Consider the following 26,514-nt stretch of genomic DNA (forward strand, 5'->3'; position numbering starts at 1 on the left):
TGCCTTTTAGAGCCATCCTTTGATTTCAGAATGAACCTAAAAAAATAGAACAGTGAGATCTATTAGTACCATGTTGGTATTTATTTAAAAAAAAAAATGGGGAAAAAATGGGCTAGCTGGGAAAGCCAGCCTTTTTAACCATAATCCCATTTCTTCAAGGCATCTCTCTAAGGATTTTATTAAACTTCTGCTCTTCCTGCTTCCTTCTCCTTCCAAAACATTTAATCCAGTCCTTCAAATATTCATCTGTATCTTTTAAAAAGATTAGTACAGTACTTTTTTGTTGTTGTTGTTTCCTTCTTTCTGTTAGCCATGACCGTTATTTCTCAGAGGAGAAAAACTCCTCCATGGTGTATTTGCATTTGCATTTGATTGCATTTTAAAAAGGTTCCAAGAGAAGCAGGGAGATCGCCAGAGCGACTTCTCATGCTTATTGTTACAAACCACCAGTTCCAGAAGGTTTGCAGACACACAAAATCCACCATCAAACTCTCTCCCTTGTCATTTTTCAGATGCCATATGCCAAGTGAGCCATGGCGCCCAGTATCCAGTCGCAGCTGGTGTGACATCCTGTAAGGGAAACTGTCACAAAGTTTGAGAGTTTGTCAGATGAGATCATATGTTCGGAAGCGATGCTGCACTTGCCTTGTTGAGAAATCGGCTCTAGGTAAGAATAGAATAGAATAGAATAGAATAGAATAGAATAGAATAGAATAGAATAGAATAGAATAGAATAGAATTAAGGCCAAGTATCTGGTGACTGAAGCCATCTGTTGAAGTCCTTGAGACCACATGGAGTTCAGCGAGCGTTAAAAATCAAGTGTGGGAAAATAAGGCAATCTAAATGATGGGAAGATTTGATCAACTTGCAAGCACTCAAAATTCAGCGGTGGTGGAATTTTAGCTTTAATTTTTCTATTGCAGTTTGGAAATATTGCTATTTTTGATCACATGAGTTTTTGGAAGCCAAGTTGAGTCTGTCATCTGCATCTCTATAACTGTCTGGTTTGGTTCTGCAACCCAACAAGACAGACACAGACTTCAGAGGATAATTAGAACTGCAGAAAAAACAATGGCTACCAACCTGCCTTCCATTGAGGACCTGTATACTGCACGAGTCGAAAAGAGGGCTGGGAAAATATTTACAGACCTCTCGCATCCTGGACATAAACTGTTTCAACTCCTACCCTCAAAATGACGCTATTGAGCACTGCACACCAGAACAACTAGACACAAGAACAGTTTTTCCCCGAATGGCATCACTCTGCTAAACAAATAATTCCCTCAACACTATCAAACTATTTACTAAATCTGCACTATTAATCTTCTCATCATTCCCATCATCCATCTCTTCCCACTTATGACTGTATAACTGTAACTTTGTTGCTTGTATCCTTACGATTTATATTGATTGTTTCCTGATTGCTTATTTGTACCCTATGACTATCATTAAGTGTTGTATCATAAGTGTTAAATCTGTACCCCATGACTATCATTAAGTGTTGTAAGTGTTATACCTTGATTAAGGTATCTTTTATCTACACTCAGCATATGCACCAAGACAAATTCCTTGTGTGTCCAATCACACTTGGCCAATAAAAAATGCTATTCTATTCTATTCTATTCTATTCTATTCTATTCTATTCTATTCTATTCTATTCTATTCTATTCTATTCTATTCTATTCTATTCTATTCTAGAATTGGACAAGATTCAGGTGAGAATTCAAACACGGTTAATTTAACCATGCATTTACTTTTGATAAAAATCACAATCATATAATGAGATTATTCTGCGTTTATGTATTCCATAATGTTCTATAACATTAAAAAAAATGACCATTGTTTTAGATATCTGGAGTCATATCTGAGGGAATCAAGGGCTGCACGTGGCTTGGGACCTCAGATTGTGCCCTTGTGTTGTGAGGGTGATCAGATAAAGAGGTTGCTCATCCTTCCACTTTTAGTACCGTTTTCTACCTTTCACCTCAACATTGGCATCTTTTGGTGTTAACGCAGAAATTAATCTCGTATGGCTTTAATAAGTAGGACTGGATAGTGTACCATTTTCTGTCTCTAGTTAGCATGTGGGAGAGCCAGTCTGGTATAGTGATGATGGCATTGGGCTAGAAATCAGACGACCATAGCTTCTGGTCCTGCCTTAGTCTCTCTCAGCCCCAGGAAAAAGGCAATGGCAAATGGCTTCGGAAAATCTTGCCAAGAAAACTCCAAGCTTTCCTAGTCCGGTAGTCACCAGGACTCCACACTGATTAGAAGGTTAAAAAAAAAAAGAGATAAATTAAGTATGTGCAGGAATCCACTACAACAGTATTCCCAGAGAGTATCTACTACACCCTGAAGCAATCTGTCCTATCGCTGAACAGATCTCCCCTTAGAAAATTCTGATGTTCAATCAGAATTCACTTTTTAAAAATAATTTAAACCCGTTCTTTCTTGTCCTGTTTTCTGAAACAAGTCTAAAAGACATCCCAGAGGTGCTTTTTCAAGGAGGCAACTTGTTTTTTCTTTGAAGATGTTTTGCTTCTCATCCAAGAAGCTTCTTCAGCTCTGACTGGATGGTGGGGAATGGAAGGATTTATTGTATATTCCTTGCAGACAGCGGTCATTTGCATCTTTTTAGAGCAGGGGTCTCCAACCTTGGTCCCCTTAAGACTTGTGGATTTCAATGCCCAGAGTCCCAGAGCTTTGCTGGCTGAGGAACTCTGGGAGTTGAAGTCCACAAGTCTTAAAGGGACCAAGGTTGGAGACCCTTGTTTTAGAGAGCCATTGAGGTACTTGGAGGTTTATCTGTGTCCTCAGGGTCACCTGAGTAGTGCAAATGTTCCTGTAGTCTACAAATTTTTCTCTGGAAATCTGTTCATACTCCCACACAGTGGTGGGATTCAAGTAATTGAACAACCGGTTCTCTGCCCTAATGATTTCTTCCAACAACCAGTTTGCCAAACTGCTCAGAAAGTTAACCGGTTCTCCCGAAGTGGTGCGAACTGGCTGAATCCCACCACTGCTCCCACACCATTTGAAAGATGTTCATCCCAAAATGCATGGCTAAAAGTCCACAGAGATTCTGTTATCCAGGTCATGGTTGTCCCAAAGGTGCTGTTTCAGGAGGCATGTGGATTTTTCTTGTTCTTTCTTTGAAGACGTTTTGCTTCTCATCCAAGAAGCTTCCATTCCCCACCATCCAGTCAGAGCTGAAGAAGCTTCTTGATTGAGAAGTGAAACATCTTCAAAGAAAAGACAAGAAAAGTCCAGTTGCCTTCTGAAACAGCACCTTTGGGACAACCATGACCTGGATGATTGAGAATCTCCATAGACTTTAAGTCTAAAAGATCTGGTCTCTCTTCTACGATAGCCATTCAGATTCTCAAGACAACCATTATGTCCCCACTCCCAATGTTTTTTCCTTCCCAGGCTAAACATGTCCATACTCCAACCATTCCTCATTAGACTTTTTTCCTTTATCTCTTTCGAACATGCTCCTGGTTGTCACTAGCTTTCCTAAAGTGCTCCACACAGACCTGAATATAGTATTCTGGGTGTGAGTTAGCCAAAATACAAGAGAAAGGAATGAGGATAACTTCTCTTGATCCTGACTCTATAATTCTTTTGAAGCAATTTAAGATTACATTTGTTTTTCTTTGCAGTTGCATCCCACTGCTGGCTCATTTCAACTTGGCATCCACTAATACAGGGGTCTCCAACCTTGGTCCCCTTAAGACTTGTGGATTACAATGCCCAGAGTCCCAGAGCTTTGCTGGCTGAGGAACTCTGGGAGTTGAAGTCCACAAGTCTTAAAGGGACCAAGGTTGGAGACCCTTGTTTTAGAGAGCCATTGAGGTACTTGGAGGTTTATCTGTGTCCTCAGGGTCACCTGAGTAGTGCAAATGTTCCTGTAGTCTACAAATTTTTCTCTGGAAATCTGTTCATACTCCCACACAGTGGTGGGATTCAAGTAATTGAACAACCGGTTCTCTGCCCTAATGATTTCTTCCAACAACCAGTTTGCCAAACTGCTCAGAAAGTTAACCGGTTCTCCCGAAGTGGTGCGAACTGGCTGAATCCCACCACTGCTCCCACACCATTTGAAAGATGTTCATCCCAAAATGCATGGCTAAAAGTCCACAGAGATTCTGTTATCCAGGTCATGGTTGTCCCAAAGGTGCTGTTTCAGGAGGCATGTGGATTTTTCTTGTTCTTTCTTTGAAGACGTTTTGCTTCTCATCCAAGAAGCTTCCATTCCCCACCATCCAGTCAGAGCTGAAGAAGCTTCTTGATTGAGAAGTGAAACATCTTCAAAGAAAAGACAAGAAAAGTCCAGTTGCCTTCTGAAACAGCACCTTTGGGACAACCATGACCTGGATGATTGAGAATCTCCATAGACTTTAAGTCTAAAAGATCTGGTCTCTCTTCTACACGATAGCCATTCAGATTCTCGAAGACAACCATTATGTCCCCACTCCCAATGTTTTTTCCTTCCCAGGCTAAACATGTCCATACTCCAACCATTCCTCATTAGACTTTTTTCCTTTATCTCTTTCGAACATGCTCCTGGTTGTCACTAGCTTTCCTAAAGTGCTCCACACAGACCTGAATATAGTATTCTGGGTGTGAGTTAGCCAAAATACAAGAGAAAGGAATGAGGATAACTTCTCTTGATCCTGACTCTATAATTCTTTTGAAGCAATTTAAGATTACATTTGTTTTTTCTTTGCAGTTGCATCCCACTGCTGGCTCATTTCAACTTGGCATCCACTAATACAGGGGTCTCCAACCTTGGCAACTTTAAGCCTGGTGGACTTCAACTCCCAGAATTCCCTGCACTAATACACCCAAATTAGACCCCTGCACTAATACACCCAAATCACATAATAGGTTCCCTTAGTCTTATATACAGGTAGTCTACCACTTATGACCATATTTGAGACTGGAATTCCGGTCGTAAGTTGTGCCGGTTGTTAAGTGGGTCACCAGGACCGATTTTACGATCTTTTTACCGCAGCTGTTAAGTGAATCACCATTGTGGTTAAGTGACTCAATTATCTGCACACATGCATTTTTTTTTTTTGCCAGAAAATGGAAGTAAAACTGGTTTCTTGAAATAAATGTCATAATTGTGGTCATGTGACTGCAAAGACCTGTAAATGTGGGCCCCAAATGCAATCATGTGACCACGGGGTTGGGGAAGGCTTGGCTGTTGAAATTTTGAATCTGGGTTGTAAGTAGCCCCATTGCAGCTCTGAATGGTTGCTAAGCAACTGGCCTTAAATCAAGGGGTTACTGGTACTCATAGCTTTGACTTTTCCTATTCAGACGTAGGACTCTGCATTTGTTTTTGTTGAAATTCATTGCCCTGTATTCTTCCTGTTGTTTTATTTTGTCAAAATCCTCTTGAATCTTGACATTATCCTCTAAGGTGTTTGCTATCCCCTAATTTTTTTTTAAAAGGAATGCTGTTTTAACAAATAAAAAAGAAAAGACAATTGATGGAGGAACTTCTTTTTGAACCTTGTATTTTTAAAGTACAAAGATGCAATATATTTCTTGAAACGACTGGGGATAAAAAAAACACGACTAGGTGAAAAAAAAATATGTAAGCAATTACAGATTAAATCCAGGACATAGCTTTGATTTGGTGTAATTCAGTTCACATGTAGGAATCTTTCACATTGCAAATAATAGGAACAAATTAAAGGTGTACGAAAGTCAGAAAAGCTTTCTACGCACTCTGGTAAAAATAGCAGAAATGGAAAAAAAGAAACAAAATATGAAATAGTCTTTTCAAGTGTTGCTCCGTTTTTCTTTGGAGCAGGGAGAACAGTATTTGCCAAGGCTCTCAAGTGCCGCAGAGTTTGTGTTCTTTGTGGCGTTCTGTATCTCTTCATGTATCTATGCCAACTCGTAATATTTTCCAGTCTCAGGATCAAAGTAGCAGTTTAGGCATGGGTCATATAAGAGAGTCAGAACTTCATCTTCTTCCATCCCTTCACGTTCACCTAAAGGGAAAGGCAAAACAACACATGATGTTTGAAAGATTTGCTTTATTTGCAACAAGAAAGAAAGAGAAAGAAAAGAAAAGAAAGGAAAGGAAGGAAGGAAGGAAGGAAGGAGGGAGGGAGGGAGGGAGGAACCCAAGTAGAATGTTTTAAAGTGAGACAATATGCTGCCTCACTTTAAAGCATTCTACTTATTGAGGACTACCTGTACTCTATACCAGGGGTCTCCAACCTTGGCAATTTTAAGACTTATGGACTTCAACTCCCAGAATTCCTCAGGCAGTGAAGCAGGAGTCTCCAACCTTTGCAACTTTAAGACTTGTGGACTTCAACTCCCAGAATTCCTCAGCCAGCAAAGCTGGCTGAGGAATTCTGGGAGTTGAAGTCCACAAGTCTTAAAGTTGCTAAGGTTGGAGACCCCTGCTCTATACCACAGGTCTATTGAATACAGTAGATATTCTCTTAGAAGGTCAGAGCAGATGGTCTGGGAAACTTACAAGCAAGCAGGAAATTGAAATATTAGAAGAAATTTCCTGAGTACAAGAAATGCCTGCCAGTGGAATTGTTCTTCACAAAATAGTATCTTTTGCTTCATTGGAAGAGTTTAAACAAAGATTAGATAGCCATCTGAGGTGAACTGGGACGAGAAAGAGTGACTGGCTCAAAGTCACCGAGCTGGTTTCTGTGCCTAAGACGGGACTAGAACTCATGGTCATCTTATTTCTATCTGGGGCTTTAAGCCCACTAGGCCAAACTGTTCTCAAGGGTGTTGCCATTTGGTAAAAAGAGCACTGGCTTTTTGTCATGCCGTTGTTCACAGTTATACTTGTTTTACTTAAAAGATAACTTCAAAATAAATCCCTTAAAAAACTAAGATAAACCAATGCTGCCAGGTATTTTTCATATCAGAGAGTTCCAACCGTGCTGCAGTTCCTGCTTTAATTTATTTGGATTGGATTTTAAACCCCAATTAATCTTGAAAGCTTGAGATGGTTTCCAGAGCTGAAAAGTCTAGTGCGGTAAAGGCTAATGTAAAAGCATCTTTCTGATACCTCATAAATTGGAAAGCCATGCCTCCTCCAAATGTACAAGGAAAAACAGCAACATTATAAGTGGAATTGTCCAAAAACCAACCACCCGATTTCTATTGGCTTTGGAGCCACTATCATCTTCTATCCACTCTTCTTGATCATCATCGACAGTCAAAGGGAAGCAACTGACAGGTGGCCTGGGGATTACAACATGTGTAGAACTCTGTTGTGTCTCGTCCGATCTCACCACAGCCAGGGCCTTCTTATCTGCTTCCGAACACGGAGGAATGTCCTAGTATGCCTCCCAGCCCCAGCCCTGGCTCCATGCCCAGACAGGCTGAAGAGGAGGAAGTATCTCCAGCCCCCAGCTCTGGCTCCATGCCCAGGCAAACGGAGCAACTAGACCCCTCCCCCTCCTCCACAGCATGTGAGCCTGAGGGAGGTCAATTGCCAACAGCTGCAGACTGGAGTGACCCTCGCGTCAGAAGACTTGATAGACGGAGGCAACAGAAGGAAGGGAGGGGCAGGCCTGAATAAGTGCTGAGTCATGGAACCACACCCCATGGCCTATATAAAGGACCTGCTTTCTGGCATTCTCTGAGTCAGGCAAAGTCTAAACATATCTTGCTGAAGTCACTTTCTGGTCTCCTGCCTGCCCTGAGGACTTTGCTAGGACTTTGGCAGAGCTGCAGAGGCACGCCTGATTCGGATTTCCCTGACCCGGCCGTCAGCGGAGGAGTGGGACACGACAAACTCCAGCACAGAGGTTGCTATGTAAACTGTGTATGCATATTGGAGCACCATCATATTTGTATATATTGACTATGTGCCATTAAGCAGTGGTGGGATCCATCAATTAATTTAACAACCGGTTCGCCCAGGGTCAGGTTGGTTGTCGTGGGAGGTGGGGCCCATCCCCATCTTCCAGCTCCGCTACACATGCAGGATGAGTCTCCTGCGATGGCCAACCTGGCCCTGGGCGAACCAGTTGTTAAAATTACCCTCCCACACACTATCAAAGTAGATCCTGGGTGCTGTACTGCAGTGGAGAAATGGGAAATGAAGCAGCTGGCTTGAAGGAAAGAGGAGGAGCAGGGGGAGGAAAGAGGGAAAGCGGCCTTCTTCTTCCCTTGCGCTGGCCACTCCGTTTCCCACTTCTCCATTGCAGCACAGTGCCCAGGATCCACTTGGATAGCGGGTGGTGGTAATTTATCAACTGGTTTGCCCGAATTGATGCGAACCGGCTGAATCCCACCACTGCCTTTAAGTCATTTTCATTTCCCAGTGACCACATAGTTGTTCTCCATGATGATCTATCCCTAGCCTGTTCTTTGCCACTGGAACTGAGTCTGTCCATTTTGCTGCTGATCGTCCTCTCCTTTCCTTTCCTTCCATCTTTCTGTCATGGCTGACTCGCCACGTATCCCTGCTCGCAACCAAACAACAGAAACAGGGAGGAGGGAAGGAAAGTACTGGAATGCAAGGGACGCTTGGGAGAAGGGAGCCGATGCAGCCTGGGACAAAGCCCCAAGATCATACAAGCAAATGAAACTCCTGGGACGTTATTTTACCAAGAACACTCCGAGCTGCTCAGAATGTCCCCAAAACAAAATGAATACAATTGATTGGTGGACAGTGAATTGTGGGGAGGTCCAGGGGAAAAAGGAGATTTTACCTATGCTCATTTTCACGCAAAAACTTTAGAACTGGCTTTGCTACTTCTGTGCCCATGTGGAATTATCAGGAAAGTTACACTCTTGGTAAACTAATGTCCCATGAGTTTCTTTTGCTGCCTTTACCAATGGGATGGTTGACACTTCCCCAGCATTAGAGCATTTTCCAAAGAGCTGGATCTTTATATAATGTGCCCCAAATAGGATACTTAGAGCCTGGCCATTTGCACCTCAGATGAGAACGCTGGATTGAGTTGTTCAATCATCCATTGGTTTGTTTTCTTGGCTGCCCACGGCACTTTCAGGAGTCTTCTCCAATGACACAGTTCAAGGGAACTTCTTTCATTTCCATACAGGAGACCAGGGCATTTTACAGTCCTTGGGACACATTTGGTTTATGGGCAGTCCCAGTCCCGCCTGCTGTGCTGGCAACGGGGTGGGGAGGGAGGGTGTTGGCGGTGTCAGGGGTGGGGCAGCAGTCGTGGGCAGTCAGTGCAACGTCAGCGTGTTGGGTGGAGGGTGTGCAACAGCAGTGTTGGGAGCAGGGTGGCAGCAGCACTGGGGGCGGGGCAGCAGTGGTGGCACTCCACAACAGTCCCAATTTCTCATCTGGCCCCTTGCCATAGAGTGTCACAGGAACCCCATGGCTTGCATGATTCTTTTTTTTAAAGTTTTTTTAAATTAAATATACAGTTCAAAACATTGGGACATAGTACGACTTCTCTGGTTCCAACATTTCCATCAATTTTTTCCTTACAACAACTACAATTCATGTTCAATATATACACCTTTGTACAATCTATCAAAATTCATTTTCAAGTTCATTTTCTTGAGATTTAATCATATTTTTAACTAACGTTTTAGTTTTTTCCTTGTTTACCCTCAAACTCAAATTAGGGGCCGTGGTAGCTCAGGCTGTAAGAAGCCTGTTATTAGAACACAGCAGCCTGCAATTACTGCAGGTTCAAGCCCGGCCCAAGGTTGACTCAGCCTTCCATCCTTTATAAGGTAGGTAAAATGAGGACCCAGATTGTTGGGGGGGCAATAAGTTGACTTTGTAAATATACAAATAGAATGAGACTATTGCCTTATACACTGTAAGCCGCCCTGAGTCTTCGGAGAAGGGCGGGATATAAATGTAAATAAAAAAAAAACTAAAAAAAAACTTGCTACTTCACCATATTCTCCCAGTACTCCCATTAGCCTCACACCAGACTGTAATGGTTCTTCTATAATAAACACCAAGTCATCTGCAAAAGCTTGTACTTTAAAAATGTCTTTCTTAATAAGAGGAGACCAGGGCATTTTACAGTCCTAGGGATACATTTGGTTTATGGGCAGTCCCAGTCCTGCCAGCTGCGCTGGCAATGGGGAGGGGGAAGAGTGTTGGCAGTGTTGGGGGGTCATCAGTAGTGGGAGGTCAGTGCAGCATCGGCAGAGGCGGCAAGGCGTGTTGGGTGGAAGGTGTGCAACAGCAGCATTGGGAAGCAGTGGTGGCACTCCACAACAGTCCCAATTTCTCATCTGGCCCCTTAATTGCTCATCCCTGCCATAGAGTGTCACAGGAACACCATGGCTTGCATGAGTCTGATCTTGTAGGTAGAGGTACATCATGGCATTTGAATATCTTTTCCAAGGTCTTCATGGCTGCTTTACTGAGTGCTGGTCTGCGGTGTATTGTTTTGACTGTTTGTTCCTTTACTGCTGATAGGAAAGGATCAACAGTAAAGGCAGAAGTTATCCAACTCTTCAATATCTTCATTGTCAATTCTAAGATTGTTTGTTCTACCTTCTGTCAGGAGTTTGGTCTTCTTTAAGAGCTGCAGTGGTTAGAATGCAGTAGTGCAGGCTACTTCTGCCGGCTGCCTACAATTTGGCAGTTCAAATCTCACCAGGCTCAAGGTTGACTCAGCCTTCCATCCTTCTGAGGTTGGTAAAATGAAGACCCATTGTTAGGGTCAATATGCTGACTCTGTAAACCGCTTAGAGAGGCTGTAAAAGCACTGTGAAGCGCTATCTAAGTCTAAGTGCGGTTGCTATTTATATTTAGTCCCATTTCTTCACTGTTCTCTTCACTGTAATATTTGTAAATATACTGTGTCCCAACACACGCATGTGCAATTATAAAAATATTAAAATGAGAGCAGCAACGTGGCAATGTTAGCCACTGGATGAACAGAAAGTAGATTAAAAAAAGGGAAGAAAAAGAGCCTTAGTAGAGAAGATGACAAGCCTTCGTCCTTGGACCAGATCTGTCCGTTCCATTATTCAGTTCCCATCTGCAGCCAACCAGATGTTTCCAAAAATTTACAAGGTGACAACCCTCTTGCATTCTTTTATCCCCATTAGTGGGGTGTTCATTAGTATATTGATGTTGCAGGTGGTGATTTCATTAAACTATCATGGTTAAAGACTGTTGATAGACCCATCTATACTTTTCAAGGACATTAGTTTTTCAAAAAGTTGTGTTGCTTTGCTATTAAATTACTCAATACCCTTTCTGCACTCTGCATTCAACAGCATATTGTCTAGCAAGGGCTCCCTGCTCCCTGCCGAATTGTAATCTCCAACACTGATCCAAGAATCAAAAGAGTAAATAAATGGGAGGTCTGTGTGTGTGTGTGTGTGTGTGTGTGTGTATGTATGTGTGTATACACACACACACAGTATATGGTGGGTGATAAGCTTCTCATCACTCTGCTCTAACTTCTATTCTGTATTGTATCATCAAGGCACGTAGAGAAACTAGACTAGGAAATTCTTCACTCACTTTGTGTCTAGTGGTTCTCAGCATTTTCTAATGGAACAAATTCGTTAAAGTGATGGCAAAGAGCTATGGGCTTACTTGACAAGAGTCTTTTTATAAGAGCTAAAAAATAATGTGAATGATACCAAGCCACGATTCACAGTTGCATGTGAACAGTTTTCTACATTTCATCCTTTCCTTTCAGCGAGTACAGAGTAACAATATTGTATGCTTAGCTTCTTCAAAGTAATGGCCTGTTATGCTAACAACAATGGCTTTACAATGTTTGAAATGTATTATTTAGTTGGGAACCTAAAAGCTATGGGTGATGTTAGATAAAGAATGCAGATGGTGCATAGATAACCCTACGCTACACATTCCATTGTTTCCTTCCTCTGGAAAAATCTTTCCTCTTTCCTTTCCTTTAAGGGGCTACACTTTGTTTCATAACCTATCTTTCATACAATCTCATTTTTTAAAAAGGAGATGGAAACTGCCAAAAGACATTCCGCTATATATCCTTGGCACATAAAGATGGCATTGCAAAGTGGCAGGTGACCAGTAACTTTTCTGGTCATCTAGCTTTTTTTTTTAACAACCCATACAACCAGACTAATATGGATTTTAGCCCATGCATTTTCTGTTAAGTGGCTCTGTGGGTCAAGCTCTAAGAGTGAAAGGGAGGATTGATGAGGTTCTTAGACCACTGCTGTTTTCGTAGCAAAAACCAGCCACCTGCTTAGGAATATTAAATGCAAAAAACTGCTCAAAGGAGACTTATAAGACTTGTATTTGGGGGCTATGAGTGGTTCATATAGGTGTCTATAACTTTTTAGACTGGACAACCATTTGTCTGAAATAGTATAGGGTCTCCAGGTTGAGCAGGGGAGTTTGACTAGAAGACCTCCAAGGTCCCTTCCAACTCTGTTAGTCTATTATAACAAGGCAGCTCAAGCTTGACTGGCTCCAAAACAACATTCTTATTTGCGGTACGGCTATTCTAAATACCAATTTATTTCTCTGTGAGATAGAAAGTGCTGATCATGATGAAGCTACTTAAAGCCTACTGCTTGGGCCTATATGACTTTGGGAGCGTGCTAGAACCCTTTCTTCTCTATGATTAACCCATTAACACAACTTTGTTTCTTAAAGAGAAATGTCTTATTATGGGAGTGTTGTTAGGGAACTCTGCACATTAAAACGGCTATATAGGAAAGGTAAGTGATCTGATATTCTCCAGATGCTGTGGACATCAGTTCTTATCTGCCCCTGTCATACAGCCAATGGCAAGAGATTATTAGAACTGTAATTCCAGCCATCTGGAGATGCTCAATTGCCAGCTGTAATACATTAAGAGCCATCTTCTTTTCTCAATTTTTTTTGTTTTGGGCGGTGGGGCGTTTATTTTATTCATTGATCAGAGAGAAATGGAGCATTTGTCAAAATTATGTGTCAATCTGAAACGCCTTTTGAAAGCACAAACTGATGTGATTGTTCTGGGGTTTGCATGCAAACTCTAATTCCTAAATAAATACCTTGCTTATTTTTACATTGGATGTCTTTGTAACACAAATTATATGTAATTATATTGCTTTGATAACTGGATGATGATATTGGCCAAATTGTCATCATCGTGCTTTCCTTCCTCCTCCTCCTCGTAAGTAAATGACAACACATAAAACTGACTTCTCAGGGACAGCACAACCCCTCCTCTTACACTCCCCTATTGCATATTACTGAATTAAGTATGGGAGTTGATCCAAGGCTACTTTCCATCATACTTTTATCAATGTCTGAGTAATCTATCACCTAGCATGAATCCACCAAGCCACCATTGTATTACACTGTATAATAAAGGCAACTGTCAGACTACCATTACTTTTGCTTAGGGGCTAATTGAAAGGGTGCAAAGGATTTACAGAATCAAGTCATTGTCACTGGGTGTTAAGAAACACTGAATCAGAAAATGGTACCAACCATCTGACAATTTCCCAAACGCCATCACTTTGCTAAACAAATAATTCCCTCAACACTGTCAAACTATTTACTAAATCTGCACTACTACTAATCTTCTCATCGTTCCCATCACCCATCTCCTCCCACTTATGACTGTATGATTGTAACTTTGTTGTATCCTTACGATCTATATTGATATTGTTTCCTGATTGCTTATTTGTACCCTATGACTATCATTAAATGTTGTACCTTATGATTTTTGATGAAGGTATCTTTTCTTTTATGTACTCTGAGAGCGTATGCACCAAGACAAATTCCTTGTGTGTCCAATCACACTTGGCCAATAAAAATTCTATTCTATTCTATTCTATTCTATTCTATTCTATTCTATTCTATTCTATTCTATTCTATTCTATTCTATTCTATTGATACAGAGAGTTCTAATTCAACAGGAAAGGACTGAGGGAACTGCAGCCTAAGGAATAAAACAGAATTATCTTACAAAGCCAAGCTGCATTTGGCTACTGCATTACAGGAGCAAATGGCAGGATAAGGAAATCACTACTTATTCCATTGATGCAAGCTCAGAAGTATTAAAGTGGACTTTGCTTCAGGAATAAACCTGACTACATGGATTTGGGATTCTGTTTGAGAAAAACGGCTCCTTGGTATGAAATAAAACTAAAGAAACATGACACACATTTGAAAAGGGGATTGGTTTTTAAAAAGAACGTTATTCATTCCTTCTCCCATGAGTGCATTCCTTCAAGGCCTAAAAAAAACCCATTTTGGAAGAAACAAATACTTCACAAACAGCCAAGAAACTATAAAAGGGAGGAAAAAAAACCCCTCGGTCTTTTGTATATTCACAATGAATTACATTTCAAATAAAAGATACCACAGAATTCTTTTACTAGCAGTAAATGAAACTGGTTGTTTTAGGATTTCATTAGAGTAGCATATAAAAATCGACAGGGATAGTCTGTCCAGTAGTAAATAATCATGGGTTTTTATGGCTGATTTCGTTATTTTCAAACTTATCTTTCTGTGATTCAGGAAGTACTGCACTTTCAGGTAACAACTGTTGTTCAAAGCACTGATTCTCCTATGGCTATAAAGATAAAGGTAAAGGTTCCCCTCGCACATAGGTGCTAGTCATTCCCGACTCTAGGGGGCAGTGCTCATCTCCGTTTCAAAGCCAAAGAGCCAGTGCTGTCCGAAGACGTCTCCGTGGTCATGTGGCCGGCATAATTAAACACCAAAGGCGCACAGAACGCTGTCACCTTCCCACCAAAGGTGGTCCCTATTTTTCTACTTGCATTTTTTATGCGCTTTCAAACTGCTAAGTTGGCAGAAGCTGGGACAAGTAACGGGAGCTCACCCCGTTATGCGGCACTAGGGATTCGAACTGCTGAACTGTCAACCTTTCGATCAACAAGCTCATCGTCTTAGCCACCACGTCCCTATGGCTATAATCCCCAATAATTCCTGGAAAGCATTATTGGTCCAGGTAAAAATACAATCTTCTTGTTAGGAGACACAGAATTGGTTTGTACTAAAAGATCATAGTGTTTCATATAAAAATCTGCTCTTTGCTCCTTGCCCCTCATATACAAGTAGTCCTTGAGTTACAACCATTTGTTTAGTGACCGTTCTAAGTTACAATAGCACTTTTCAGGCTTATTTTTAAAAATTTTTTAAAATGTTTTAAAATTTTTTAAAATTTTTAATTTGATTTTATGGGTTTTAAATTTTTGTCAATTTTATAGGGTGTTATTGTATTTTAAATTTGGCCATTTGAATAAGTTTTTTAAGGGTTGTTCTTAGTATTGTATGTATTGTTTCTTTTGTATTTTATTTTGGCTGTTCACCACCCTGAGTCCTTCGGGAGAAGGGCGGTATACAAATTAAAATATTATTATTATTATTATTATTATTATGACTGGTTTTTACACTTACAACCATTGTAGCACCTCCATAATCACATGATCAAAATTCAGGCGCTTGACAACTGGCATGTATTGATGACAGTTGCAGTCATGCTCTCGTGACATCTCGTCTGGACTACTGCAATGCTCTCTACATGGGGCTCCCCTTGAGGAGCACCCGGAGACTCCAGGTAGTTCAGAATGCGGCTGCGCGGGTGATAGAGGGAGCCCCTCGTGGCTCCCATGTAACACCTCTCCTGCGCAGACTGCACTGGCTACCTGTGGTTTTCCGGGTGCGCTTCAAGGTTTTGGTAATGATCTTTAAAGCGCTCCATGGCATAGGGCCTGGTTACTTATGGGACCGTCTGCTGCCACCGAATGCCTCCCACCGACCCGTGCGCTCCCACAGGGAGGGACTCCTCAGGGTGCCGTCAGCTAGGCAGTGCCGACTGGCGACGCCCAGGGGAAGGGCCTTTTCTGTGGGGGCTCCCACCCTCTGGAACGAGCTTCCCCCAGGACTTCGTCAACTTCCTGATCTTCGGACCTTCCGCCGCGAGCTTAAGACACATCTATTTATTTGCGCAGGACTGGACTAGATTTTTAAATTTTAATTCTTTAAATTTTAGATTTGGTTTTAACTTGGGGTTTTATTATTTATATCTATTTTAAATATTCGGCCTATTTAATAAGTTTTTTAGATTAATGTTTTATTGTGTATATTTATGTTGTTTTTAGATGGCTGTACACCGCCCTGAGTCCCTAGGGAGATAGGGCGGTATAAAAATATGAATAAATAAATAAATAAATAAATAAATGTCATGTGATCACTATTTGTAACCTTCCCAACTGACTTTGGGCATGCAAAGTCAAGGGGGTGGTGGTGGAGAAATCCAGATCTGCTTAACAACCACGTTTCACTTAATAACTGCAGTGATTTGCTTAACGACGATGGTACTATGTAATAAAATGAGGCATAATTCACTTAACAACTGTCTTGCTTAGCACCAGAAATTTTGGGTTCAATTGCAGTAGTACATTGCTGTATTTCTGCTGCATTATTCAGGGTGGAAGAAAGTCAATCGACTGTCAGAAATTCTTGCTGATTTATTTCTTGTATGCCTTTATTTTTTCATTTGTTGCTGTTTTTGTCCTCGGGTTTTATGATACTAACTCATAGAGAACCCCTATATAATATGGAAGCCACCACGAGTCATTAAGACTATGGCAGGGCAGAACTCTAATCAATTAATAAATTCAGGAAACTCCTCTGGATAGAATTGCAAATCACTTTTTAATATGAAATAGTTGAATAGGATCTTCCATGCAATTTTCTTGGCTTTTAAGATTTCTGAGGACTGCAACAGAGCTTCAGAAGAAATGGAATTTTCATTAGATTGATATTAAATGTTTTCTCAGTTCCTCATCTGAAATAATTATTTACTATATGTTTGAATAAAAAAATTACAATGATAATTAAAGTGGTATATTTAGCATCTTTAACATTATGTAGTCAGACCTCTGAAATTAATGCCTGATCTTGACAGTTATTCTGCTATCATAACGTATTGTAAATTTACATCTTTCTGGAAAAAACTCCCTGTTTTAGCATGATCTGTGTTAAGGAATCCATTACTAAATTGCCTTCACTCCTATAATAACTATAAAGTACAGTTAAATCTTGATTTTACGGAGTCCTCTTCAGCAAACATCTGATTTAATGGAAAAAAGTGACTTCAGTCTTTGCCCCCGCCCCCCAAAGTAATGTGGCCAAAGTAATGTGGACAACTCTCATAAATATTAAAACATTCATGTTTTCATAAATAATATATTAATTGCATGTAAATTACATTAATTTTGTGAATTTTGTAATTGTGAATTGGGTTTAATGGACAATTAGATTTAACGGACAGCTCTTCCTCCACGTATTTGCTGCTTGAAAATACACAGTAAGTTCTCATAGGAACCATGAAAATGATAGGAATTCTTGGTAGGTTGTAGGGTGGAAAAGGTGAGGAAGGAGAACAGAAGTGGAATCCTTAGGCAAACGCCAGCAGTTTAAGATTTCATTCACGGCAGAATTGCTTCATTAACCCCTTTGCTAAGAAACAGGCAGCACAGCTCTTTCTCATTAGATATAATATGCAAGAACAGAACAACGGGGTGTTGGTGGGTTCCTGTGTAGGAACGCTTAAAGAAGGATTATCTGAGGTATTTGGGAAGGCACAACTTATATACTACTAGAAGACAAGATATGTAACTCAGGGATGAACTGTGGAGTCCTTTGTGCTCGTTGAGGTTAGGTTTTTTTTCCCCCTGCAGGAGTTTCATTACCCAACTAGGTAACATCATCAGTGCTATAAGGAATGGGATTTTCTTAATTTCATAATACATGGACAGGTTTAACCATAGTTTTAATTGGGAAACTTGAGCATCCTAGATCAAGCTAAGTCCAAAAATGCCTGGAATTCCTGGAAGCCTGGCACTTAGGCAAATCAGCCAACAACAGGCACATAGAGATAAAGAACATTTATGTAACCTTTAAAAGAGACAATAGAAAAGTTAGAAAGGGAAAAGTCTAGAACCTCTCTGGCCAGTAATCAACACTCAGACAAGCAGAGATTTATACCTGGATTAACACCAGACAATCGAGCAATAAACAACAGTTCTATTAAGGAACTATCAATAATAAAACTTCACACCCATCAACACCGACAGGATAAGCTCCTACGTATAAATAGAGAGCAAAGTCTTTTCCCTTTTAGCATTGAAGATGTCGCCTAGCTGCGTAATGAAATGTCTGCACAAAAATAGCCAAGCTCAGAGAGCACCAAGGACTTCACAATTTGTATACTACCTGGCAAGAATTGGTCTAGCAAACATTTGCTAGACCAATTCTTGAATACAGCTCGCCTGTCTGGAACCCATACTTCATTTCGGACATTAATACAATTGAGCATGTCCAGAAATATTTTACAGGAAGAGTTCTCCACTCCTCTGATTACAACAAAAATACCTTATGCTACCAGACTTGAAATCCTGGGTTTAGAAAATTTAGAACTCCGCTGCCTTTGACATGATCTGAGTTTAACTCATAGAATCATCTGTTACAATGTCCTTCCTGTTGAAGACTACTTCAGCTTCAATCACAACAATACACGAACACACAATTGATTTAAGCTTAATGTGAACCGCTCCAATCTTGATTGCAGAAAATATGACTTCAGTAACAGAATTGTTAATGCCTGGAATGCACTACCAGACTCTGTTGTCTCTTCCCAAAATCCCCAAAGCTTTAACCAAAAACTATCTACTATTGACCTCACCCCATTCCTAAGAGGTCTGTAAGGGCGTAAGAGCATAAGAGCACCAGCGTGCCTACCATTCCTGTCCTAATGTTCCCTTTGATTGTATCCAATTTCATATAATTATTACATACTTATGATTATATTTATGCTTATATATCGTATAGTTATTTCATGCTTATGCTTATCTATACTGTTGTGACAAATAAATAAATAAATAAATAAAAAAGTAGAGGAGTTAATGTCATATTGTTGCAGTTTCTAATATTCTTTTGATCTCTCTTCAATTCAGTGGCAATTTTTCCACTCATTCTTACCTTGGGCATTTATGTTTGCTGAAGCTTTGGTATATTCTGCCACCTGTTGGCTAGGAGGAATGATAGGAGGGCTGAAGACTTGTAGCCAATCCCTGAAAAACACGATTTAAAGCATCATATTTCTGAGGAAAACACAGAAATGTTTATGAATTATTCAATGCAAGTTGGCACAACGTAACAGGTCTTTCTCTCCTTCTTTTCCCCTATGACTTCTGACACACACACACACGCGCACACACACACACACACACGCACACACACACACACACTGTCTCCCTTTATTTCTTTATCAGCAAATATATATTACACATACACACACACACACACACACACACACACACCATTTTGTAGCTTTCTCATCATGGCCAGGCAAGGGTGGCCTGCTGTAAATCTGCTTTATATTTGGCAGACTAGCAATTTATAATCCTGTATTGTGAAAAACATCATAATCAATAAATTATATTAGGTGCACTGCATTACCTGTTGTAATATATGGAAGGATGGGCTGGGTCTTATGGTGAGATGCATAAATACACATTTATGAGACTTATGAGTACTCCATAAAAATGTTCTTAGCAGGGCATATTTAAAAACATCTGTAAACAAGTAAGACCTTTATGCATATGTGTACACATGAATTCAAATTAACGCCAAGAGTGATATATAAAAAGTCGAAAGTCCACACAACAGCTCAGTTCATAAAATACAACACATATGGAAGGAATTACAATACGATGCTAAAGCATACGGCACTATAAAGTGTTGTTCTATCATTTGTTTCTAACTCATTATGAAAAGGATGAAAGAAGAATGATAGAAACTAAGGTACAATGATAGTCACGGAGTAAAAATGTGACAGTAAGGGTTCAGGTCTCAAAGGAGGAAACCCAACTGAGATGTCCCAAACCTTGATATTTCCGGAAGAATACTATTCGAAATTGTGATAAAAAAATCATTTATCAAGAAAACCATCAAGTTGGAGCAAATTCAAATGATTGTTTTATTACTCCAAAGCTAGCAAGGTCATCACGTCATTAGTCTCTTCCCGGAAGTGCCAAGAACAAGAATCAAGGTCACCTAAATGTCATGTAGTAAGACTGAACATTTGTATACACTAGAAGAGCGCAAAGAAAGAAGGAATTGTTTTACAACCAACGAAGAAAAACATACCCACGAGTATGAGGTATCTTTATCTTGTAAGCATTTACTCGTAGATATTAGAAGAGGTGAGCTGTGTTAGCTGATGTCTTTTAATAGACATTCATTTGTTGGAAAGGGTACAACCAGGCTCTTCTGACACCACTGAGGGTGCAACATAGCAGCTTTGATGTATAAGTGCAAACTTTAATTCTAAAAATCTGACCCTTATTTACAGCAGAAAGAGACAAGAAGCTATGGCAGTTCTGCCTCCTCTAAAGGTATTTGATGATTGATTGGAACACACACAAACACAAAAACCTGTAAAAGCACAGAGAGAAGTGGCTTGATAACACTATCACACTCAACCTCTTAAGAAACCACCTAAGCAACCTTGAGAGCTTGCAAGCATTTTTAAAAAAAATGAAACCTAAGTCATTCTCCTCTCCCTGTAAAACAAGAAAAACAATTGCCAGTTCACTACATGATGGTGGCATTGGAAAGAATTAGGAGTCTCTACTACTGGATCAATCCATCAATAAAAGAGCATTATAACATCCTCTCAGCACTTTGGGGCAGTGTCTGACCTAATCCATCTAAAAAGACAACTTGAAGAAAGTGGCTGTTTGAAAAAAGAGTGACCTTTCCTGTAGAAAAAATATATATAATACTGACATTGGCTCTGTAGAACGTACAGTATGTAGAACGTACAGTAAGATTGATTCACCAAATAATGAGGCCAAGTGCTTTCAGAACTGAATCTTGGCTCATTATTGAAGAATCAGATTCTTAATCATAAAAATATATACAGACCTGTTTTGCCAACCTTGGAAAGAGGAGAAGCATCAAATGATGCAGCAAGGAAGCATCAAGTAAACAAATACCTGGCACATAATGGACCTCACCCCATTCCTAAGAGCTCTGTAAGGGGTGTGCATAAGTGCACCCGCGTGCCTACCGTCCCTGTCCTAATATTCCTTTTTTACTTACTCTTTTCATGTATCCAAATTATGTTTATACTTTTACCTGTTATCTTATATATGATTGACAAAAATAAATAAAAATAAATAAAACCTATTACCACATGTGGTGGACCTGTATAAAGGCAAGGAAATTTTGGATATAAATTCATATATGGTTAGAAAAAAAAATGACCAGACAACATATAGAGTTTAAGCCAGAATTATTTTTATTAGGCATTATATCAGATGGTTGATAAAGGGACAATATACCTAATATTGCACATCCTGACCGCAGCAAGAATTGAGTATGCGCAGCAGTGGAAGAGCGAAAACACCCCTTCAGAGGAGGAGACGATAAGGAAGATATTAGTTTGTGCAGAAATGGACAGACTAACGCTAAAAATAAAAGATAAAGGAGATACAGAATACTATGCTACATGGAATAGATTCTATCAACGGTTAGAAACATGAGGTAGAAGTTGGAATGCGAAAGAATCAGGTTAAGTGGACATGGAAAGAGATACTATGTATGTATTAGAATGTAGGTATTAGAATGATAGATAAGTTGACATTCTAGAATATGATGGTCAGAAATAACTGTACAACACTAGCACTGTATAGTATATACGTTATTTTGTTTTTACCTTTGTTTCATGGCAAGTGGAATGCCAGGCCAATTACACTGTATTCAATATATTTATATGCCATATATATATAAAATAACAAAGTTGGAGATAAGAAACTTGATGCTTCCTCTCCAACTTCGTTATTTTATGAAACATTTTACTTTATGAAACACCTTTCACTTCAAAATGTGGGGTGAGGTAACAAAGGAAGACACCGCAAATTGTATAGAAGCTGAAATTAGTACTAAATGCGTAGTCAAGAAAAGACATAATGTTAATAATAGGGGACTGGAATGTATAAATTAGAGCAGTTTTCCAAGCATGGCAAATTGAAGGTGAGTGGACTTCAAATCTCAAAATTCCCAGCAATGGCTATGCTGGCTGTGGAATTCTGGGAGTTGAAGTCCATATAATTGGAAATTGACCAGATTGGGAAATCCTGAATTAGCAAAACAGACAATAGTATTGGAGATAGGTCAACAGAATTTTCTGAAAGGGTATTTTTTTGTTCAATTGCAACATCTCTCTGGAGCAACATAGCAGATATTGTAGAAGAAGAGCCATGCTAGCCTATGGTGGCCCAAAAGTTATGCCTTTTAATAAAAGTTGTTAGTTGGAAAAGGTGATACCAGACTCATTCTGTTTTTAATAACATAAACAGAACTACATCTGGATATTGGATGGACAGCATTAGAATCAAATTTACATAAAAAACAGAAGAAGGAAAAGCCCAATTCAGTAACTCATAATTATTCACTGCAAATTGTGGAACAGAACATGAATTATTTGTTATATATTTGTTAAACTTGGAAGTATAAGAATTTTTTTAAAAAATAAATAGATGGGCCAGAAAGATTTGACCTAGACAACATGTAGCCCCAATATAAAAGGGTCTAGGAGTAGATTTAGTATACTTAATATAGATTTCACTATAGGAAGAGATATGAGACATTGCAAAAAACGAAGTGGGAAAAAAAGTCCCCAAATATTAAAATTCTATCATCATAGCCAAAGTTGGTTGTAGATAGAAGATGAAAGATTTGAGCAATAAAAATGCATAATGATTGAATGCCACCTTACAGCCCCAAGCAAAGAAAGGCAAGTTAACTCAATTGTGTCAACAAATATAAGAAAATAACAAGAAAAGGAAAATGATAGATTTCTTTTATAGCATCAGAGAATTTGCATAACTATTTATAACAAAGTAGAAATACTTAAGAGTAAATATGGGCAAGAATATAATAGAGACAGATTAAGGTGAAGGTGAAAGGGCTATGGGCTTACAGAAACGCTTGCAAAACTTGTTTGCCTATTTATCTATACATATCTATACATATTGAACCTATCAGTGGTGGGTTTCAAATTTTTTTACTACTGGTTCTGTGAGTGTGATTTGGTGGGCATGGCATGGCTTGGTGGGCGTGGCAGGGGAAGGATACTGTAAAATCTCCATTCCCTCCCCACTCCAGGAGAAAGATACTCTAAAATTCCCATTTCCTCCCGATCAGCTGGGACTTGGGAGGCAGAGAACAGATGGGGGCGGGGCCAGTCAGAATTTTTACTACCAGTTCTCCAAACTACTCAAAATTTCCGCTACTGGTTCTCCAGAACTGGTCAGAACCTGCTGAAACCCACCTCTGGAACTTACTTAATTAGAAAATGAAGACGAACCAGAATAGAACAGCAAACACAGATTAAACCCTCACTGAACTAAAGCTGCAGGAGAAGAGGCAGCTGAATTACTAACAATTATGCCAATCAGTACAGAAAATTGTGTGGTGTAGACCAGGGGTGTCAAACTCGCAGCCTCACATTGTCATCACATGACATCTCATGACTCCCCCCCTTCGCTAAACTGGGGGTGGCTGTGGCCAGTGAGTGATGCATCTGGCCCCCGGGCCGTGAGTTTTACACCCCTAATGTAGGCTCACCCTTTCTCACACCATTGTCATTCTGGTTTCTGACATGCCTATTGGAAAGCTCTCTGAAGAGTATTCCTTCCGTTTCTACAATCCTGGGGTTCACAGTTTACCACCCGAGGATACCCAAACTGCTTGCAGAACTTTCTGATGTGCCTCCCAGCCTCCCTATTCCATCTCACTTATATTAAAAATGTTGTTTTAACAATTTTTAGCAAGTTGGAATGCTGCAAAGCAAGTTATCTGTCTCCATTGTTGTTTTGATGTCAAAGAATATTTGTTGGCTTCAAATGGGCCTCTGAGCTTCCTTAAATAATAATAATAATAATAATAATAATAATAATAATAATAATAATAATAATAATAATAATAATGCTCTACCATGTAATTGAGATAATGTTCTAGCCCTTAACTCACTGCCAGACCATGGATGGGATTAAAAATATGAGTGCTTAGCAGTAAGGGAAAAGTAGAATAAATCTGAAGCCAAGTTCAGGTTGTCAGGAAGAGGAAGTCTTCTCATGCAGACTTCTCCTCCTCCAGGGCTGAGGATAATGACAATTCTAAGTTAAATTGAATGGAGGGAGCTGGGACAGTGTTTAAAAATTGTTAAGAATTGTTTTAGTGGATGATGCGAGGTGGGAGGAGGTTCTTGCCTATTCTCTTTGCCGGAATTTGTTTATTTATATTTATTTGCTAAATTTATATGCCACCCATCTCACCATCCAAAGTGACTTCCATTCATGGTCAATACGGTGGCTGCAAACTGTTTGAAATAGACATTGAAGCTGGGCTGTCGGAAACCAAATCAAGAGATATTCCGTTTTTTCTTATAATAAAATCAAACGGCACAATTTATTGCATAATTTCTCATATTCCCTTCTTTAAAACAAAATCAAAAATCCAAAAAATAGCTTCTGAGGCTGCGTTCTTTGATGTGTGTCCAATGTGAGCGCCTTAGTCTTTTTTCTCCTTCATTTCCCATATTCAGATTGGGTGCCTTTAAGCTTTTACAGTCCCATGAGTGGAATAAGAAGAGTAAAGCATTTGAGACAGGCAATATAGAGGATGAAAACAAAACACATGGAAGGTTTAATGAATTCTCACCCAATCCTTCCCCACACACTTAAGTACTCAAAGGAAGATGATAACTTGGATTTTAGGTTACCCCCCAATCTCCAATAATGTTAGCAGAATTTGGCTTAAACTTCTTGTCACCACCGCAGGAATAAAGTAATCCAGCCTCATTTTCATGATTGCACAGAGAAAATTACAGAACACCATGGATAATGGCTCCTCTAGGAAATAGAGGAAGTGTTTTGCTCCAGTAAATAACACAATTTGTTGGGGAATCCTATAATTAAGAAGGGAATTTGGGTTGGCTAATCCATGATTCTTCATACTGCTTACTTATTACCTTATTCAACCTGATCTACTTCTTGAAACCTGTATGCAAAAGGTTTTGAATAAATGTTTGAAAAAATATTAAAACCACGTTCATGAGGCACTTCAGAGAATGACAAAGTTATGTTGCTAAACGTCAGCACTGTATTGATGGCACAGAATGGGCCAGTCAATGTATTGTGGAATAGGGGAATTTAACTTCAATGAGACACAAGTAGAAATATATTTATATATTTATTTATTTTGAAATGTTTGTTGACAGAGTAGAGCACGTAACATTTCTACGAAGAATAAGAACTTAAAGAAAAATGCCACTTGCTACTACTCTAATATTAATATTCCTAAACTGGTGACATATATAGGTGAACTTAGCTGATCTCAAAAACTAAAAGGAGTTAGACCTAATTAGTGCCTGGCTGGAAAGCCACCAGGGTATTCTAGGACTTTAGATTAGATTGAATAGTTGAAAAATGTTCTGGAAGAAGGCAATAGCAAATTTTCAAGTGGTCACCAAGAAAACATGGACGTTATTTATGAAATACGTTCATGTTTTACACCCAACAGCCCTTTGAGGTAGACCACACTAGGAAACCAACATCATGGAAGCTAATATGACTTCTGGCACTCTTGGTGCTCTCCGATGTTGTTTCTTTGCCTGTGAATGTTTCATTAACCTACTTAAAAACACCATCATGCAAGTAGTAAGGGGCTTGCTGCCTGTTTATATGCTACTCTTTTAATTATAAGGTTATATTAACAGGATCTTGCAAGTCTGAATGTCTTAATAGCGGCTTTTCCTACTGTTCCTCACAGTCATTCCTTCTATCCATTACATCATCAGTCAAAAGCATCTCAAAGAAGACTTGATTCCCACCCCCTTTTCTAGATTATTCTCAACAACCTGTGCTTTCCACTGCTGTGTTAAATTCTTCTGAGTTGTCAGAAAACTGTTAAGAGCATGACATTTGCTGCCCTGTCTCTGTGGATCCTTATCCTGCCTAGCAAATAATGCTCTCCTGATTGCACACATGGAATGGCTGATCGGTAAAATGATTTGCTGAGAACTCTGCTGTGTTGTCTTTTTCAGCTGATCACCGGGTGGTAGAAGAATTTCAGTTACAAAGTGATGCTATCATTAAGCGAGTCATCACATGACCGGTTTCTGATTTTACTTCCATTTTTACCATGATTAAGTGAATCACCTGGTTGTTTTTTCTTTTCTTTTTTTTAATGGGCCGTGGTGGCTCAGGCTGTAAGATAGCCTGTTATTAAAACACAGCTGCCTGCAATTACTGCAGGCTCGAGGCCCACCAGGCCCAAGGTTGACTCAGCCTTCCATCCTTTATAAGGTAGGTAAAATGAGGACCCAGATTGTTGGCGGGGGCAATAAGTTGACTATGTAAATATACAAATAGAATGAGACTATTGCCTTACACACTGTAAGCCGCCCTGAGTCTTCGGAGAAGGGCGGGATATAAATGTAAATAATAATAATAATAAA

At 39.7% G+C, this 26,514-nt stretch overlaps 1 protein-coding gene across 1 annotated transcript in view; it reads right to left on the minus strand.

The window, feature by feature from the left end:
* Window positions 1–5,638: 5,638 nt before the first annotated feature.
* Window positions 5,639–26,514, minus strand: part of CFAP20DC (CFAP20 domain containing) — a 203,844-nt gene continuing 182,968 nt past the window's right edge. Inside the window, exons 14-16 of the mRNA XM_058167803.1 lie at window positions 18,956–19,057; window positions 18,060–18,067; window positions 5,639–6,000 (exon numbers count right to left, since the gene is read on the minus strand). Coding sequence (XP_058023786.1) covers window positions 5,906–6,000; window positions 18,060–18,067; window positions 18,956–19,057 — 205 coding nt within the window. The 3' untranslated portion in view covers window positions 5,639–5,905. The remainder of the gene's footprint in view (window positions 6,001–18,059; window positions 18,068–18,955; window positions 19,058–26,514) is intronic.

The sequence above is a fragment of the Ahaetulla prasina genome, chromosome 2, assembly GCF_028640845.1.
Source record: "Ahaetulla prasina isolate Xishuangbanna chromosome 2, ASM2864084v1, whole genome shotgun sequence".
In the NCBI taxonomy this organism is placed as follows: Eukaryota; Metazoa; Chordata; class Lepidosauria; order Squamata; family Colubridae; genus Ahaetulla; species Ahaetulla prasina.